Source organism: Nematolebias whitei, chromosome 6 (genome assembly GCF_014905685.2).
Source record: "Nematolebias whitei isolate Nwh7 chromosome 6, NemWhi1, whole genome shotgun sequence".
NCBI lineage: Eukaryota > Metazoa > Chordata > Actinopteri > Cyprinodontiformes > Rivulidae > Nematolebias > Nematolebias whitei.
The window spans coordinates 40,710,536-40,727,741 of record NC_056503.1 but is presented as its reverse complement, the minus strand read 5'-3'; the positions used below and the strand labels follow the sequence as shown (position 1 = coordinate 40,727,741).

At 39.9% G+C, this 17,206-nt stretch overlaps 1 protein-coding gene across 1 annotated transcript in view; it reads right to left on the bottom strand.

Annotated features, from left to right (window-relative positions):
• urb1 (URB1 ribosome biogenesis homolog) overlaps positions 1-15,008 on the bottom strand; it is a 21,142-nt gene extending 6,134 nt beyond the window's left edge. Inside the window, exons 1-34 of the mRNA XM_037678291.1 lie at positions 14,861-15,008; positions 14,620-14,759; positions 14,347-14,498; positions 14,137-14,263; positions 13,954-14,050; positions 13,209-13,294; positions 12,999-13,124; positions 12,763-12,893; positions 12,488-12,683; positions 11,437-11,574; positions 11,183-11,356; positions 10,969-11,104; positions 10,749-10,871; positions 10,549-10,661; positions 10,315-10,437; positions 10,053-10,169; positions 8,560-8,698; positions 8,298-8,456; positions 7,984-8,183; positions 7,679-7,897; positions 7,419-7,604; positions 6,507-7,341; positions 6,174-6,375; positions 5,175-5,361; positions 5,043-5,101; positions 4,763-4,950; positions 2,903-3,013; positions 2,745-2,808; positions 2,496-2,664; positions 1,389-1,491; positions 1,131-1,291; positions 936-1,047; positions 685-791; positions 324-467 (exon numbers count right to left, since the gene is read on the bottom strand). Of these exons, the coding sequence (XP_037534219.1) occupies positions 324-467; positions 685-791; positions 936-1,047; positions 1,131-1,291; positions 1,389-1,491; positions 2,496-2,664; positions 2,745-2,808; positions 2,903-3,013; positions 4,763-4,950; positions 5,043-5,101; positions 5,175-5,361; positions 6,174-6,375; positions 6,507-7,341; positions 7,419-7,604; positions 7,679-7,897; positions 7,984-8,183; positions 8,298-8,456; positions 8,560-8,698; positions 10,053-10,169; positions 10,315-10,437; positions 10,549-10,661; positions 10,749-10,871; positions 10,969-11,104; positions 11,183-11,356; positions 11,437-11,574; positions 12,488-12,683; positions 12,763-12,893; positions 12,999-13,124; positions 13,209-13,294; positions 13,954-14,050; positions 14,137-14,263; positions 14,347-14,498; positions 14,620-14,759; positions 14,861-14,987 (5,451 nt within the window). The 5' untranslated portion in view covers positions 14,988-15,008. The remainder of the gene's footprint in view (positions 1-323; positions 468-684; positions 792-935; positions 1,048-1,130; positions 1,292-1,388; positions 1,492-2,495; positions 2,665-2,744; positions 2,809-2,902; positions 3,014-4,762; positions 4,951-5,042; positions 5,102-5,174; positions 5,362-6,173; positions 6,376-6,506; positions 7,342-7,418; positions 7,605-7,678; positions 7,898-7,983; positions 8,184-8,297; positions 8,457-8,559; positions 8,699-10,052; positions 10,170-10,314; positions 10,438-10,548; positions 10,662-10,748; positions 10,872-10,968; positions 11,105-11,182; positions 11,357-11,436; positions 11,575-12,487; positions 12,684-12,762; positions 12,894-12,998; positions 13,125-13,208; positions 13,295-13,953; positions 14,051-14,136; positions 14,264-14,346; positions 14,499-14,619; positions 14,760-14,860) is intronic.
• Positions 15,009-17,206: the final 2,198 nt, after the last annotated feature.

Genomic DNA, 17,206 nt, shown 5'->3' with positions numbered 1-17,206 from the left:
TTACTATTTTTAGCTTTTAGCTAGTGTTTTGCTCCTTTCTGCTTCTAGCCGGTGTTGTTTCCTTTAGCTTTTATTTAACATTTTTACTATTTTTAGCTTTTAGCTAGTGTTTTGCTCCTTTCTGCTTCAAGCTAGTGTTCTGTTTCCTTTAGCTTTTAGTTGGTGTTGTTTGCTTTTAGCTTTAACAACTCAGTTTCAGCTTCTTTGGCAAATATTAACTATGGTATAAACTGGTAATTTAGCACTCTGCACTTGCGCTGCATTTTCACTTAAGCTGTAATAAATCCAGTATACAGAATGGTTGTATTTGCAGCAGTGTGTACCTGGAAGTGTTCACTACACAGAGGGCTGCTGCTGAAGCCCAGCAGGACCTGAAAGATGCCTTGCTGGCAGCACAGTTCATAACAATGTCCATCGCTTATCCCTTCCTCAAGCAAGTTCAACATCCACTCCCGTTCAATCTTGTGCTACAAAAAAAAAAAAAGGTTTGAGTCCTACAGCTGAAGTCCTTTCAAATAAACAGATAATCACAAAGTCAATTCTTTGGCTGGCACAAAAACAAACAAAAAAAAAGTGGCTTAGTCATTTACAAATTCCTGTTTACATACCACAAGAAACGTATTAATAACTTAGCACAAAAACAAAGTGTTTAATACTTTATTTTATGTACTGGTATTAATTTACCTCTAATTCAAAGCCCAAAAAATTCTTGAAGAACTCTGGGACTCGATTCATATCCAAATTCTGGTGGGACAGCAGGAACCTGTTCAACACCACGTACATGTGGTCCTCTGGGGAAACAGAATACAACGTCAACAGCCCTGATCCAGCTACAGCATTAACCTGTTTCTATAAAAATACAAGTAAAGAAAGAAAAAGGGAACTTCCTTATTGAGTCAGTTTCAGTTGATTCTAGAGTGTTCAGGGTTACACACCAGGTCTGAGCATCAGCTGAGCCACTTTGTTGATGTAAGAAGTCAGAACGAACGGAAGCCTTTGATTCTGCTTTCGAATCCCATTCTTGACAAAGTTCATTAAATAAAGCAGCTGTTTGGAAAACAGAAACTCATCAGTGTTTTAGGGCGTGATTTCCAAACACACAACATAAAAAGCTCTTACTCGTCACGTACCTGTCTCTTCTCTCTGAAGCGAGCAGCCTCCAGATGTTGGTAGAAACAGCTGAGCACATGATACGCTGCCGCTCTCACATTTGGGTCATAGCTACTTAGAGCCATTACAGTTACTCCGAGAGCGTGGCTGGATGCAAACTTGCAGCAGTCGATAACGCACTCTGTCACAAAAACGAAAATAAATGCAGCAGATAAAAAGTGTTGCTGGAAATGTAAACTAGTGTTTCTGTAAGGCAACAAGCAGTGAAGTACCCTTACCTGGCTGTAAGATGGCGCTGAACAGAGGCAAAAGAAAACATGGATCGTACAAACTTCCAGGGTCCTTCACAGCGTCGTTAGTGGACAGCAGCTCTCTGCTGTCCTGAGTGAGAGCAAAACGGAGAAAATTAAATAAACAGAGAAATTACATTTCCTGCGAAAATGCAGCGTGAATTCTTATTGTAGAAGAACTTGCTGAAAAACAGCTGAAATTAGCTAAAAACATGCTGAAATGTAGCTGAAATGGAGGAACAAGCCGAAATTAGCAGAAGAAAACAGAAATAACACATTTTGCTAAATTAGGTATAAATTAACAGAAATTAGCACAAAAAATAGCTGAAAAGTAAAAAAGGCAGAAAGAAGCTTAAACTACCAGAAGAAAGCGAAAAGAGCTGAAATTATCTAAAAAAAATAAAATAAAAAAAAAGTGGAATTAGCTGAAAAGCTAAAATTAGCATTAAAAACAGCTAAATAGTATTGTAGCTGAAATAGCATAAAAAAGCTGAAGGGAGCATAACAGGATGAAATTAGCATAAAGAATTTAATTAGGTTGAAAGTAGCAAAGATTACCATAAAAACTTGAATTGATCTGAAAACAACTGAAATTAGCTAAAAAAAAAAAGTGACTGAAAAGGTAGAACAAGCTTAAATTAGCAGAAGAAACATGTTTGCCAAATTATGCTGAAAGAATCAAAAATGAGCACAAAAAAGTAGAATTTATCTGAAAATAGCTGAAGTTAGCAAAAAAAAAAAAAACAGATGAAAAACAGCTAAAAAAGCAGAAAGAATGTGAAATTACCAGAAGGAATTTGAGAGCACATTTTTTCTGCATTAGGTTTAAAAAAGTTGAAATGAGAGCAATAAATGTAGAATTAGTTGGAAAAAGCTAAAATTTGCACAAAACAGCTAAATAGTGGCTGAAATAGCAGAAAATGATGAAACTTTCTGAAAAAAAAAAAAAAAAAAAAAAACGAAAACCTGTGTTTAAAAGTTGCACACAGTTCGAAACCACAGCATCTTTTCTTTGGAGAGTTAAATATTTGGCAAAAGCTTTATTTAAAAGAGCAAATCTGGGAAAAAAAAAAAAAAGTGACTCAAAATATGAACCTGAGGGAAGATTCTGCGGTTCTGTGGAAACTTTAAAATAGTTTGGATCATCATGTCGGCTTTCAGCAGCGTCAGCACATCGTTTGAGCTCGACTGCTTCCACAGAGAGGCCCCCAGGCTCTTCCTGGTTTTGTGATGCTCCACAGCTGCGGGGCCCCACAACAACGACCTGCAGGTGAACACTCAGCATCAGGACCGAGTCAGAGAGTAGTGTTTCCATGAAGGGCAACATAAAAATCACAAACTTACTGAAAACCAAGCAAGCTCACTTTGCTTTTTTCATATTCCTGGAGCAGCTGCAACAGTTTTTGATCTGGAAAACAAAATATGTTGCAGATAAAGTAAACAAACACACAAATAATAATGAAAAAAAACATTTTAATTCATGACTGATGGAAGTATTTTACCTAAAGTAGAAAGAGTGGCTCCATATGCTGCCAAAAGTACAACAAAGTGATTGATGTTACAGACGGTCGGGCACTTCTTCACCAAACAAAGAAGAAGAGACACCAACGCCTCTGAAATGACAACAAAATACACAAGAGTGTGTTTATTAGGGGTGTAACGGTACGCCCAATTCACGATTCAGTATGTATCGCGGTATGACGATCAAAGTTCAGTGCATGTTCGATTTAATGTGAAAACAAAATACTTTTTTTTTTTTACCCACAATAAAATCTCCCAGAAGTAGAGAAGGGGAACCCTTGAAATGGAGGCTCAACGGTACAGTCGTGTACTTCAATGTAGGATTTCTCAACGGGTAAATTCATGGTAAAATGGAAAAGTCAGACTTTTAGTATTTTAGTGACCTTTTAGTGTACCGTAATTTCTGGACTATAAGCCACTACTTTTTTCCACACGCTTTCAACACCGTGTCTTACACAATGGTGCGGCTAATTTATGGATTTTTTTTATTTTTGACGGGCTAACGAGCTTCATGCTGCAAAAACATTTAGCCTCAACACACCTCACACACTAAGCTGCCCAATATGCGTCTCTCTTGGGGGGTGGGTCCTCATGACTCAATGAGACCACCTGTATCAATAAAGGTTTTAAAAAAAATCTGACCAATGAAATTAACGAACAGGTCACAGTGAACCACTTGGGAGGGGGAGGAAAAGAATCTCCTGTTCTCTCCTCCCCTCCCCCTTGTGCCCCCAGGGAGGAGGGAAACATGATGAAGAGGACAGCACAAGCTCATGGGTGCAGTGCTCAGGAGGAAGATTTCAATAGTGATCAACGACTTCCTGGTAAGCTACTGTATTGTTTTTTATTAACTAGCCATAAAACAGGCACTGTTCATAAAAATAATAATTACTGTACGTATTTATTTAAAAGTTTTACATAATCTTTCAATGCAAATATATTGTTACAACATGGACACCCACAGCTTATAGACAAGCGCGACCTATATATGTAGCCCCCCCACTTTAATAAAGTGGGCGTGGCTTATATTCAGGTGTGCTCAATAGTCCGAAAATTACGGTACTATTTTTTATCCAGTACGAATTGTAAAGATTAAAACGCAGACCATGAATCAAACAGAAAGTTTGGTAAATTCCAGTAAGTTATATCTTAAGACAATATCACCAAAAATAAAATACAATAAAATAGAAACGAAGGAGTGACTGCTTCAATAATTTTACCCAGACATCATGCAAAATAAAAAGCAACACAGAACTAAAAACACCTCCCACTGTGAAAATACAAAATAAATAAAATGTTAAAGAACAACCTTCTCAATCAGCTGAGTGTGAAGATGAGGCTTGGCATCAGGGATAATGAATAAACATACTAATGACTTGCCATGGTCACATGTCAAACTCAAGGCCCGGGGGCCAAATATGGCAATTAACGTCCTATGTGGCCCCCAAGACGTTCATTTCATTTTATTGCTTCTCATTTTACTTAAAAACTGAGCATATTTTATTTAGAGCAGATTTGTCATGACACTTGGCCAACTTTGAAGACCAAAACAACTGTTGGAATTGTTCTGTAATCTTTGATTTTGATGCAGAAAGAGCAACAGAGAATGTCTAATGAGAGCAATGAAACTTTTGTCGAGGAACCTACAACCTAGGAAAGAGTTAACGTACTGACTGAAACTTGGTTTAATTTCAGCCCCTTTTGTAACAAAGTTCGACACCTCTGCATCTCGTCTCCCTCCAGCGCAGATGTCTGCGATCAGAACACCGTGACAGGACAAATATACGTATCATGACATCTCTAGGGTTTAATATAAAGAAAGATCAACGACGGCAACAGACCTTTAGCTTGACAACTGGTGGACTCTTCACTGAAGTCCAGGATGGTGGGCAGGAACTGAGAATGGCTGCTGGTCATCATATGAAGGGTGGACAGAGGAATCAGATCTTTTTGGATTTCGCTGCTTCCGTACATCAGCTCCAACATGTCACTCAGAGCGTTTAGGAAGTGGGGGCTATTGTAGCGATTTCTGAAGTGTTTATGAACGTGTTCAAGTCAGTTGTCAGTTTTTACATTGCACTGTTTTTACAAAAGAAGACTGGATTAGAACGCATCCTCTACCTCAGTCCAGTTTTGGTAAAACTGTTCCAGTCAGATGCAGTTACGTCTTCAGGAGACGTCTGAGGACGAGAGAAAAATCGCACATGAAGAACTCTCTTGCAAATGAAATGCACATAGGAGAAAGAAACCCACCAGAAGGTCTTGCAGTCTTCTCAGGACGCTCTGCTCCTGAGCTGATGGAGAAGCTGCGTGATCTTTATGGAGGCAGTATGACGCAATCAGACACTTAAAGGCTGCAGCGGTGACGGACTTTCTCCATTTTTCTTGTTCAATGGGACAATCAGCAAGTTTCTCTGTGATGACATCAGCTAGCTGCCACCTGACAGAAACAAGAAGTTTATAACGAACCAATATTTACTACTTTTGCATTCTTTGTGCTATTTTAGCTGTTCATATATGAAAAAGTTGAGCTCGTTCAAGAGATGGGTGCTATGACTTATGGTTTTGTAACTTACACTCTTCTAAATATTTAACTTTATTTATGAATATTTTCATTTTTCTCATATAAGTACATCGAGATCTCTTGGATGTCGCAGAGGCTAGAGAAATAATCTTGTGATCGAAAGGATGCCGGTTCAAATCCCCCTGCTGACCATAACATTAGAATGTGGGTGGAGAAGATGAAACACATGGCACTCCACCCTCATTTTCACCACTCTGGGCCCTTGAGCAAGGCCCTTAAAACTCCCCCCCCCCCCCAACCACCACCACAATAAATAAATAAATCATGGATGAGATGAGAGCCCCGCCATGGCAAGTTATCTAGGTGAAACACTGCAACCATTCGGCTACTTTTAGATTTTAGCTGCATTATACAACTTTCAGCTAGGCTTTATTTATTTTAGCTTCTAGCCTACTTTAAGCTAATTTTATATTTTAACTAACATTCTGCTGCATGGAGCTAGCTTTCTGCTACTTTTAAGTTTTATCTATATCTAGCCATTTGCTACATTTAGCTGACCTTTTGCTCCTCTTAGCTAGAGTTGCATTACTATTAGCTTTGAGCTAGCATTTCGCTTCATCTAGCAAAGATATCCTCGGAAAATTTCTGCAGAGTCATTCAGCCCTGAGCATTCACATATTTTCTCTAAAAGTACAATTTCTCTAGCTGAGGGCTGCTGTGACGTTTACCTTTCCAAGCCGTCGGCAGTTTGAAGAACATCTGGAAGATCGTTGATCAAATCCTTGATGTCGTTCCTGTCTGCAGAGAGCCTGATGAGGCTTGAAGCGGTTTCTAACCGGACTCCAGAGTCCTCTTCCAGGTTTCCCAGAATGCTCGAGGACAGTTTGGCAAGCAGTGTTCGGTTCAAAGCTTTTAAAACTTCTGTTTGCACTGAAAAAAAAATTAACAATAAAAAAAAAGTTAATTTATACAAAGGTGGCAATAGGAGAATAAAGTTAAACATCAATCCTTGATGCTTTACTCTTTTGAATATATATAATTTTTAGTTTTTAAGCACAAACCATCTTTAGGCCTGGCTGGGTCCTCTCTACTCGCCACCTGTAAATATGTGTTAATAAGGGGAAGGAAGGCTTCCCGCTTTGACATCGTCTCCATGTTTGATGGTTCTAGGCACCAGACTTCAAAGCGGAGGCGATGAGAAGAGCAGTTTTCCAGCAGAAGAGAGCTGATAGCCAGAGTATTTTGAAGAGGGTTCTGGAGACAGTGGAGCAGCACATCTGTGTGGATTAACTTGGCACTGCCTGGGTCGGAGGACAGAGTCTGCAGCATAAAGGCTTCCAGCTCAGGGCTGGAGCAGGACACGAGGAGGGAGCAAAGACCATGAAGGTGAGCCTGAGTCAAAAACCTGCTGTGGTCTTGAAAAGAAGTAGATGTACAATTTGTGAGGATTTGCAGAGCTACTTGGCCGTAAATGCTCAGCTCTGACTGCGTCCCCTCACTGCTGGGGCAGATGAGGCGGTCATGAGGAAGGAGCAGCAACCAGGACACCACTTCCTTTAGAAAACTGGAGTCCATGTAGCTGTGAAAAGACAAGAGTGACTGAAAAGTTCTGGAGTGGGTCTTGAGAGGCTGAGAACCCTTGTCCTTTAATTCTTTCAGAGTAGCTGTTTCTAAAGCCCCCATGTAACTACAAAGAAGCTCCAGGCGACTCAGGTCGTTCAGAGCAGGAGCGCTCATCTTCAGCAGGGTCAGGATCTTATCGGTCATCTGAGCACACAAGTGCTTCAGAGCAACAGGTTTCAGAGAGTGAGGAGGAAATGCAGCCAGCTCCAGAGCCAGAAACCACTGCTCCAAACACGGGTGCTTAAAGATGGAGGTCAGCGCTGAAACAAGAATCTAAACACAGATGGTGTCGGATCAGAATACGCAAAGAATCAAGTAAGGGCAGCTTCAATGAGTAACTCTTCACCTACCTGCTCTTTATTGGCTTCGACCGTTGGCGACTCGTCGACTCCCAAAAAGAGATCAGATTCTTGTTGAGATTTCTCTGCAGCTGGTTTAGAGTCCAAAGTTTCCTCAAAGTTTTGTAGTTTAACCACTAAATCTTGAAGAATTCCCATCAGGATTCCCAGAAAAGCTCCCCTGTTGTCCTTGAAAATCTGCAAAGCGACATATTCTTATTTCTGTTGGTTTCACACGTTCCCTGAGTACTGAAATGAATTTTTGCTCCTACCGTGTCAAAGTTTTCCACAGCTGATTTGATATAGAGTAAAATCTGCTTGATTACAACTGGGAACTCTGCCAGTGGCATGGAAGCAAGAGCATTTTCTACATTTTGCCTGAAGGTATCTTCAAGCAAAGCCCTTGGTCCCTGAACGTACGCAGCTTTCAGTAGTAAAGTGCAAGAGGAGAGGGCCGGCAGCTCCTTTGTAAGGCGTTCAGAAGACGTGAACTGCGTTAAAAAAAAGGATAAAGATGACGCATTTTACGATTAAAGAAGTTAAACCACGAGTCGGTAAACATGTTATTGGCACTGACCAGTTGTTCATGGCACTGCTGTGGCAGCCACATGGAGTAATACTGGTGCAGGTGTCTGATGGACTGATGAAAAGAAGCAGCGGGTTGGGAGGATGCAAGCTCCTTATCGTACTGCAGCAATGTCAGACAGAGGGGGAGGGGGTCTCTCTGACAGTGCAGCACGTCTGACAGCACTGCAGACAAATAATCACATACCACCCCTAAGGGAGGAAATTACAGATGGTTAAAGACATACAAACAATTTTGAAGCTTAAAAACAAGCTGTTATTTCCTAATTTATTTTTAAATAGGACCGAGAGGTTTAAATATTTTACCCTTGTCTGCTGGAAGTTTGTTTCGAGCTTCCAGCGCAGCAGGGACCATCGCACTGAACGGGAACGTTTGGACGATGAGGTCTTCACTCAGAGATGGTCCAAACTCCTCCATGTCACCATCACTACCTTCCATAATCACATCCAGCATGTCTAAGACGTCTGAGAGACATGGACACGCAGATCAGATTTCAAAACAAAACCTTCACAGACATGTTTATAGAGTTGGTGGACAACAACTTCAGTTCCACATTTTACTGCTCACCGTCTATGTGTGAGACTGGGATACTGACTGCGTCGCCCTCCTGGCTGCTCAGATTCGCCTGCAGATGACCGGCCTCCTGGACAAAGCTGGCCACTTTATCCGTGTATTCATGGGAACTACAAACCAGTTTAATCAAAACCTGGAGAGGCAAGAAGTTTATTATTAGCTTCATCTAATAAATCTAACAAAGTTCAGTCAGGTCATCAGGACGGTTTCTTTTTTTTGCCAAGACATTTCGACCTTTATCCAAAGGACTTCATCAGTCCGAGGAGCCACAAACAAATGGATTCCCAAAAGGAGCACACTCCCATAGTGGGAAAAAAAAAACCAGTTTGCTGGTGATAAGATGATTTCTGGGGCCCGCCCTCTCCCCCGTTAACTCCGCTTAGGCAGCCACGCCAAACTGGTTCAAAACATCAAAGTTCATGCTCAATAAGCCAGGTACAAATCCAACAATGTTCAGTCAGGTCATCTAGATGGTTTTCTTTTGTTGCTGAGATGTTTCGTCCTTCATCTAAAGGACTTCATCAGTCTGAGGAACCACAAACAAACTGGTTCCCACAAACAGTGGTGGATGGGGGGAGAGGGTGGGTCCAAGAAATCAGCTTATCACCAGCAAACTGTTTTCTTCCACTATGGGATTGTGGTGGGGCAGCACGGTGGCGCAACTGGTAGAGCTGCTGCCTCTCAGCGAGCAGGTCCCTGGTTCAAACCCCGGTCCAGGGGCCTTTCTGGGTGGAGTTTGCATGTTCTCTCCGTGCATGCGTGGGTTTTCTCGGGGTACTCCGGTTTCCTCCCACAGTCCAAAAACATGCATGTTAGGCTGATTGGTAACTCTAAATTGTCCCTAGGTGTGAGTGAGAGAGTGAATGGTTGTTTGTCTCGTTTGTCTCTATGTGGCCCTGTGATGGACTTGCGACCCATCCAGGGTGTACCCCGCCTCTCGCACAGTGATTGCTGGACATGGGCACCAGCGACCCCTGTGACCCAAAATGGAATAAGCGGGTAAAGATAATGGATGGATGGATGGATTGTGGTGCTTGTGGGAATCCGTTCGTTTGTGGCTCCTCGGACTGAATAAGTCCTTTGGATAAAGGACGAAACGTCTCGGCAAAAAAACTAAACCGTCCAGATGACCTGACTGAACATTGTTGGATATGTACCTGGATTATTGAGCATGAACTTTGATGTTTTTGTTGAAATGTTTCGTCTTTCATCCTAAAAACTTCATCAGTCCGAGGAGCCACAACAAACTCAGTCTTATAAAGTGATGACTTTTCTGATGAAGTCTTCTGGATGAAAGACGCAACGTTTCAACAAAAATAAACCATCCAGAGGACCTGACTGAACTTTGTTCGATGTTTCTACCTGGATTATTGAGCATGAATCAGGATACTATCTAATAAAATTCAAATTGTTTTATTTTAATCAACAAAAGTAATATTTAGAAAATGTTCATATTTAAATCGTAGACATTAGAGGAGTAGACTTACCCTCTCCAAGAACTGAACCACCGTCTCTTGGTGGGTTGGTTCTAGTCGGGCCAGCTGTTCAAGCCACAGCTCAACCTCAGACAGAGTGTACTCAAACACCCCGGTGTCCTTCAGCACCTGGAAGAATTACAGGAAGAACAAAACACTCGTCTTTTTCATGACAATAATGCTTCAACTTCCAGGGAAAAGGTTGTCCAGTCAGTGAGACCATATGGTGCAGGCTCAAAACTAGAGCACAGCAAAAAGAGAAAATGGTCTTTACTTTTAGAACCAGCTTCTGCGTGGAGGATCTCAGGAAGCTGCTGTTGCTGCTGCTCACAAACATTTTGAGAAGCAGGTAAAGTACCGACATCTCTCCAGATGAGGACTCAGAGGATGCAATGTCCTGTTAGAAACAGAAATTAACTTAAAAAGATTATCACTAATTGCTAAACAATAAGTTAGAAACAACAAATTACCCGCAACAAATATGATGAATAGAATAAAACTTGTTCACCTGTATTCGGCACCAGGAAAACTTGCTGGCAGGAAGATCTAAAGCCAACTGCAGAATCTGATACTGCAGGATGGGGGGAATTTCTTCCCTTATTCCCTTTTCAGACACGATTCCTAAAGAAGTTTTCAATCCATTACACGTCAGGTTTTTTTTTTTTAATCTCAACTCAACAATAGTAGATCTAATCAACAGCATGTTACCCTTTAGGAGTTTGCTGAAGTCAAATCTGCTTTGCATGACCAGATGAGGCACCACTTTCTGGTAAAGACAAATGACCTGAAGAATCAAAGCCTTCAGCAGAATGACCTCAGCAGCATCAGCAACTGATAATAAAGCACAAAGCACCGTTAGTTTACAGCCATCTGTATCACTTTATAGGAATAATAAAAAAAAAAAAAATCAGTATTAAAAGATTATTACCAGGAAGTTCATTTTCTTTACTTGTCTGTTCAGGGCACTCTGGACTTTTTATTTTTTTATTTTTATCATCTTCAGCTTTTTCCTTCTTGCTAAGTGACTGCCATGTTGAGATGATGTCCGTCATGTCGGGCAACAGCTGGAACACAGGATGGAAGATGATGTGAAGGTGTACTGCTGCCATCTGCACATGTGAAAACAGCACCTCTCAGCTCACCTTGCCGAGCGTCTCCCTGTACTGCTGCACCAAGTCCTTCATCATGTCTTCTGTGTATACATCCGATTTGGACCACACGGACTTGTCCAAAAGATACTCCATGTTCTTAATGGCTTTTTTCAAAATGAAATTCATGATGGACACAGCTGTAAGGTGGACTGTTGAGTTGTTGAGCTGTCAGATAAATACAGATATGTTTGTTTCAGTGCTGACAGAAAAATATATATAGAATGTGAAATTATTAAGTGACTTACTTTGAGGCTCTGTGAGAAAAAGGCCCTGTTACAGACTGGAGGAACCGATATCACCATTATCATGGACAGCAAGCGAGGCAAAGGAATCATCTCACGGTTTTGAAAGATTGTGGAAACTTCTGGCTGGGATTCATAGATCTGATGTGAAAATGCACAAAAAGGTCATCACCAATACAAATGTCCATAAGAGTACTGCATACAGAACGTTATACGCCTGTCGACAAATTATTATACAACTGTTGGGGGAATTTATGTAAAGGTCATGGATGTTTTCACTTACTAATGTTAAATTAATATAAAACCATGTGTGTGAAGTCAAGTCTTTTTGTCGACTCAGAGAGGAGCCTGATAACTTCTGACGCCTTCAAATCTGTAAGCTGGACAGCAGAGGCTGCCTTGACCTCTCTCTTTGATAAAGCATTATAAACAGATGTTTCTTTATACCGTCTGTGGGCAGACCTTACGACGAGAGCTTCATGTAACATCTGTGTAAGCCTGCGTGTTAACTCTGACCCCCTTGCAAGGAGTAAACTGGATTGAAAATCTTCTCGTTCCTCAGTGGCTTATTTGATAAATGAGGTGATGAAACGGTAATGAATTTATCCAACAACAACAAAACAGCAATCTGTAGCAATGGCCCAGACATGCAAAGACCTTGCATAATATTTGACCTTGATTTGTGACCTTGAAGCTGGGGTGATGAAAAAAAAATCATACGACACATCGTCGAGTGGTGGTACAAATGTGCATCAAATTTGGTTCAGTTATCTTGAGCGGATCAGGTTACGGTCCGAACAAGAAAAGCCCTTGTTTTTAACTTTGACCTTGATTTGTGACCTTGATCTTGGAGATGGGCGATGAAAAGTGGACACAAATCACGTCTAGTGATTAAACATAAGTATTTCAAGTTTTATTAAATGATCTTGAGCGGATCAAAGTTACAGTCAGGACAAGAGATCATTTATGGACGTGCATATGGACCGAGACTATACCCATACGTCTTTCAACAGGCGTATAACAATAAATAAACAATCTCAGAAACAACATTTACCTTTTTAAGAAACTTCACATTGTCTTGCCAAGCGCTTCTGGGGCGTGGGGTGTATGAAAACTGAGTCTCTTTGAAATATCTGGACAGAACGTCAGGGCTGGTTTTCAGCACGTTCACCACCAGATCTGCCACCAGTTCGTCCTCGGTCGCTTGTTTCAGTCCAACCACGAACTGAAGCAAGATGAGATTACCAGCTCTGGGCAACATGAAATATCATGATCAGCACGAGGCGTTTTCAAAGTAGAAAGCAAAACAGAAAATATTAAAGTACTAACCTGCCCGCGGTGCCAAAGCTAGCATCGTGAAAGCTGATGCCATACTTATACGAGCAGCACAAGTCAAGAAGAAAGCTGTGAACAAGTCCCCGGACCACCGATAACCCAGGAGAGTCAGAGTCTTCTGCAGTCTTAGAAAAACGCAGGTAAAAGAAAAAGTGACACACCTTTTGAAGCAAATATAGATTCAACAGAGCTATTTTTATCTGCTATAAGACAAAAAGTTAACAACTAACCATGTCGTCATCTGTGGTTGCATCTGCGATCCCGTCCCATTTGTACAGAGACGCAAGGTTGGCTAAAACAGCTGGCGTGAAAAAACGCACTTTCTGAGTTTTAGTAATAGCTTTGTTGAGAACGACCTACGTGAAGATAAATAACAGTAAACACATTTTCCAAACCTATAAACCAACTGAATTTAAATGTGTAAACTCCTTAACACTTACTCTTGACTTGAGTGTTGATAAAATCAAATTGACTGTTGACACCCTGTCCTCCTTCAGACCCGTAGCCAAGATGTGTGGCAGGAGTTCTAATCCACCAAAACAACTTGTTATTCAACTCCGTTCAGTTTATTAATATAGCGCCAAGTCACAACAGAAATGATCAATGCATCAAACAAAAAGCGTGTTGAGTTATAAAAGATGTCAGTGCTGACTCAGCTGCAAACCCGAGTACAACCACTAAATGTGTCATTTTCCTACCTTGCAGTACCATTCTCTAACAAAAATATATATTTTTTATTTTTATGGCTAGTGGGTTGGAATAATAGGAATCACTATTGATGATCATAAATAAGAAAAGTACCCAGAATTCTATTTGTCATCTTGTTGTTTCTTTCCTATTTGAGAAATGGCCATGATGTCATTCTGAACCTTCAAATAATTATTGTGTGGAAACAAACTCAACTTTTGGGGTCAATATAGTTTATTTTATTAGTTATTTATTGATAGTTGACAGAATATTGTTCTAATGCTTCTGAACACTGATGTAAAGACATTAACTAAAAGTTCCATGGCCAGCTCTAAAAATGTGTAGAAATCAAACCAATTTTTGTGACAGATGACAATGTTTTGTGTCGTTTAGTGAAAATCTTTTAAAGCCCTTTCAGTAAAAGATATTTCCCAGAACATAAAGCTTGTTATAAAAATGTGTTAGCATGCCTAGAAGTGATGTGGAACAAACCCTTACCTTTAAACTCTAATATTTGTCTGATGACTGCACTATCCCCAGACACCAAAAAGGAGAGCACAAACTGGATAAAAGCCAAGCGGACATCAGGTTTACCCTGCAAAAATATCGAGAAGACGTCAAATATTTACAGTACCAGCACAGTTTAAACTGATTTAAAAAAACAACAAATCAGAGCCACACCCATTTATCCTTTCTTGTTGCCAATCCAAAAAGTGCTTTAACTTGAATATGATCCAAGACTTCTCTGGCGGCATTGACGCCCTGGGACACCATGGCTGACAGTAGATTGAGGCACTGGCGGACAAACCTGCATGTTCACAACAGCGAGGTTATGGGCAGAAGTACGTGTGCGAGCAGAAACGTGAGGTTGCACTGAGTCACTGCACAAACCCATGATTTGCTGAACAAAAAGACTCTTGGAGAAGCTTCATGTACGTAGAAACAATCTTATTCACAATAGCATTGCCAACCAAGGCGAAGAGGGAGAGGTCACTGGCTGTTCTCAGAAGAATCGCTTGCAAGCTCTCGAAAATCAGCATCAACTAGACAAAAAAAAAAACATGGTTTTGATTAGCTATTAATTTTGATTAGTTCATGGTGTGATTAGAGGTAAGCTAGAAAACATGCACAGTTCAGCCCACTGACAAATATACTTCAGCTCACCTCTGTTTCTGTGTGTTTCTCTCCTTCCAGCAGATTGAATATCTCTGCACACTCCATAGATATTTTGATGTAGCCCTCAACCACATCATACATGTCAGAGCATGGCAGCTTCTTCGCAGTTAATGTGAATTTTTTCAGTCCTGAAAGCGACAAAAAGGACGGGACAAAAAGTTGAACAACTTTTGCTGTCTTGCTTCATTTACATAACTCATTACAAGCTGTCGGTGATAGAGACGCTTACCCTTCATGGCTGTGGTGGGATTCCTAAGCATGGCTTTAAATTCAGTGCCATTGAACTCCGGAACTTTTTCTTTTTTCTCGGGAGGGTCCGACTCCGGCGGGAAGTCGCTGCGACGCTTTTTACTCATTTTAATAAAATCGCTAAACCAACACTAATAATTTCTTACGCACATGTGCTTTAATTATTTGTTCAGTCAGTAAATGCGTTCAAGTAAACCCACGCTGTAAACAGAAAAAAAATCCCTGAGAATTATAGTTCCGGCTGAAACACTTGCTAGACTTTTGTTCCGCGTGCTTCCTGGACAAACCGAACGCTTCGTTTTATTTTCTGGATATTTAGTAAAAAATGGATCGCCTTTATGAAATAATAAAAAAAGAAAAAAGATTCTTTATATCAACCCGCTGTAATAGTACATATATATGTTACTACAGGGAAAACATTTAAAAACAACGAACAAAGAAAATGTTTTAGCACTTTATGCTTTCCATTAAGATTGAACACTTGAGACTGCTTCTCTGTTTATTCGTTTTAAAAAAAGAACATTTGCATTATTTAATTCATTTTTATTTAGGAATACTCCTTTGTTTATTCTGACACACATTTAACAAGTTGGAAACTTCCAGGTGTTTCTTTTCATCATCTCAAAAATGGGAGAATACTCTGTATTTTACACTGTAAACTCATTTACCACCTATTTAATCTAATATGTTTATTATGTATTAATAATCATCCAATTATTTTATTATTCTAATTAAACTTGCTTGCCTATCTCTACCATGATTAGAAGCAGTTTTTTTAATACCATTTGTATGATTTGTCTTGTGCTTAACATTGCAAATATATCTATTCATTACTTTTAACAATTTCATGATTAATATTTTATTCTAATGTTATAGCACATAGACGTTAACTAAATAATCTTATCTTTTTTTTGTTTTTTGTTTGTGGAAATTTTCAGATTTACAAGAAATTAAATAATTCATATTACTAGCATCTAGCAGAAGAAGATGAATAATCTTATATCTTTACAAAAAATGTTAACAATGCAATTTAATTGTTAAGATTTTAGAAATGTATTTGCCTTTTTAAATGTATTTATTTTTATCTGTATTTGTTGTTGTTTTTATGCCTATCTGTTTCCAACATGCCTTTTTTTTTCCACTCAGTCTTAGCATAAAGTAGATTAGGAAGAACATGCATCTTGCTAAGACATGTAGACATAGTTGTGGTTCAGCTATTTGAAGGGATGGTGGTTTTCAGCTAAAGTGGACTTCTTCTCGGTTGTCCTTTTAGCAGAACTTTTTTTAGGCACTGTCTGACCAAATCTAAAAGTGTTGATGTTGAAGTGACGAGGGCCTACTTGTGTTCAGCAAAGCATTTGAAAAGAGCTGTCCATGTTAGGGAGACTATTCTACATCGTTGTTGTTTCAACTTGTTCTTTTTGCTTTTGTTTAATGGTTAGAAAGACTGAAACGCCAGTCAACAGCAGTGACTGAATTTAAAGTTAATCAGAAAATTAGACCTCTTCAATAATTAGGCCTCTTTGCAGACTGTTGATCATTGCAGAAAAATACTTCTTGTTGTTCATGTATATTTCCAACAGGGGTCACCTCTGCCTGAGAGTTTGGGAGTGATGCACAGACTGAGGATGCTGGAAGACCGAGCAATCAGCAGCTTCACACTATTAAGTGTTTAAACTGCCCAGATGCACCATACTTATAAGATTTATGACAGGTTGGCGCAGTTAGCTGTTTTCAGTATGTTTTAGTTGAAGGGAAGCCTCTGAAGTTAAAAAGGGCCATGCATGATCATTTAGCATCCATTGTGAGGTTTAGCCTAAAAAAATCTGCTATTGTCTGGAATGTTACTCTGGTTTCTGGTGATTTAATTATAGCACACAGCTGTGTATGGTACACGTCTGCCCGTGGAGTAGAAACCACTAAAAACCACTTGAATGACATTTTTGAACTAAATATTCCTGAAATGACAGCGCATGAAATTTTCTTTGTCCGCTCTTCAGTTTTTACTGTTTAATTGCTCAGATCCTGCGAACATGCCAAACTCTCTTGCCTTTGTATCGGTATATTTCTGTTTCCTGACAGCTTTTGAGCAAAAATAAAATCTGGATACCTGCCAGGTATGACAAAACGTATTTATTTTTTCTGCAGCTGTCAGTGTTTCAATAAACATAACTGATTTTTGTGCACGTAAGAGGTCTGCAGTGTTTCAGAAGTTCACAGCAAAATTATGTTTTTTTTTTTTCTTCTGCAGGAAACACTGAAATCAAACTTTCTTCTGTAGCAGGATTTTCTTCACTTGAATGAAACTAAGATTAGTTCTAAGGAA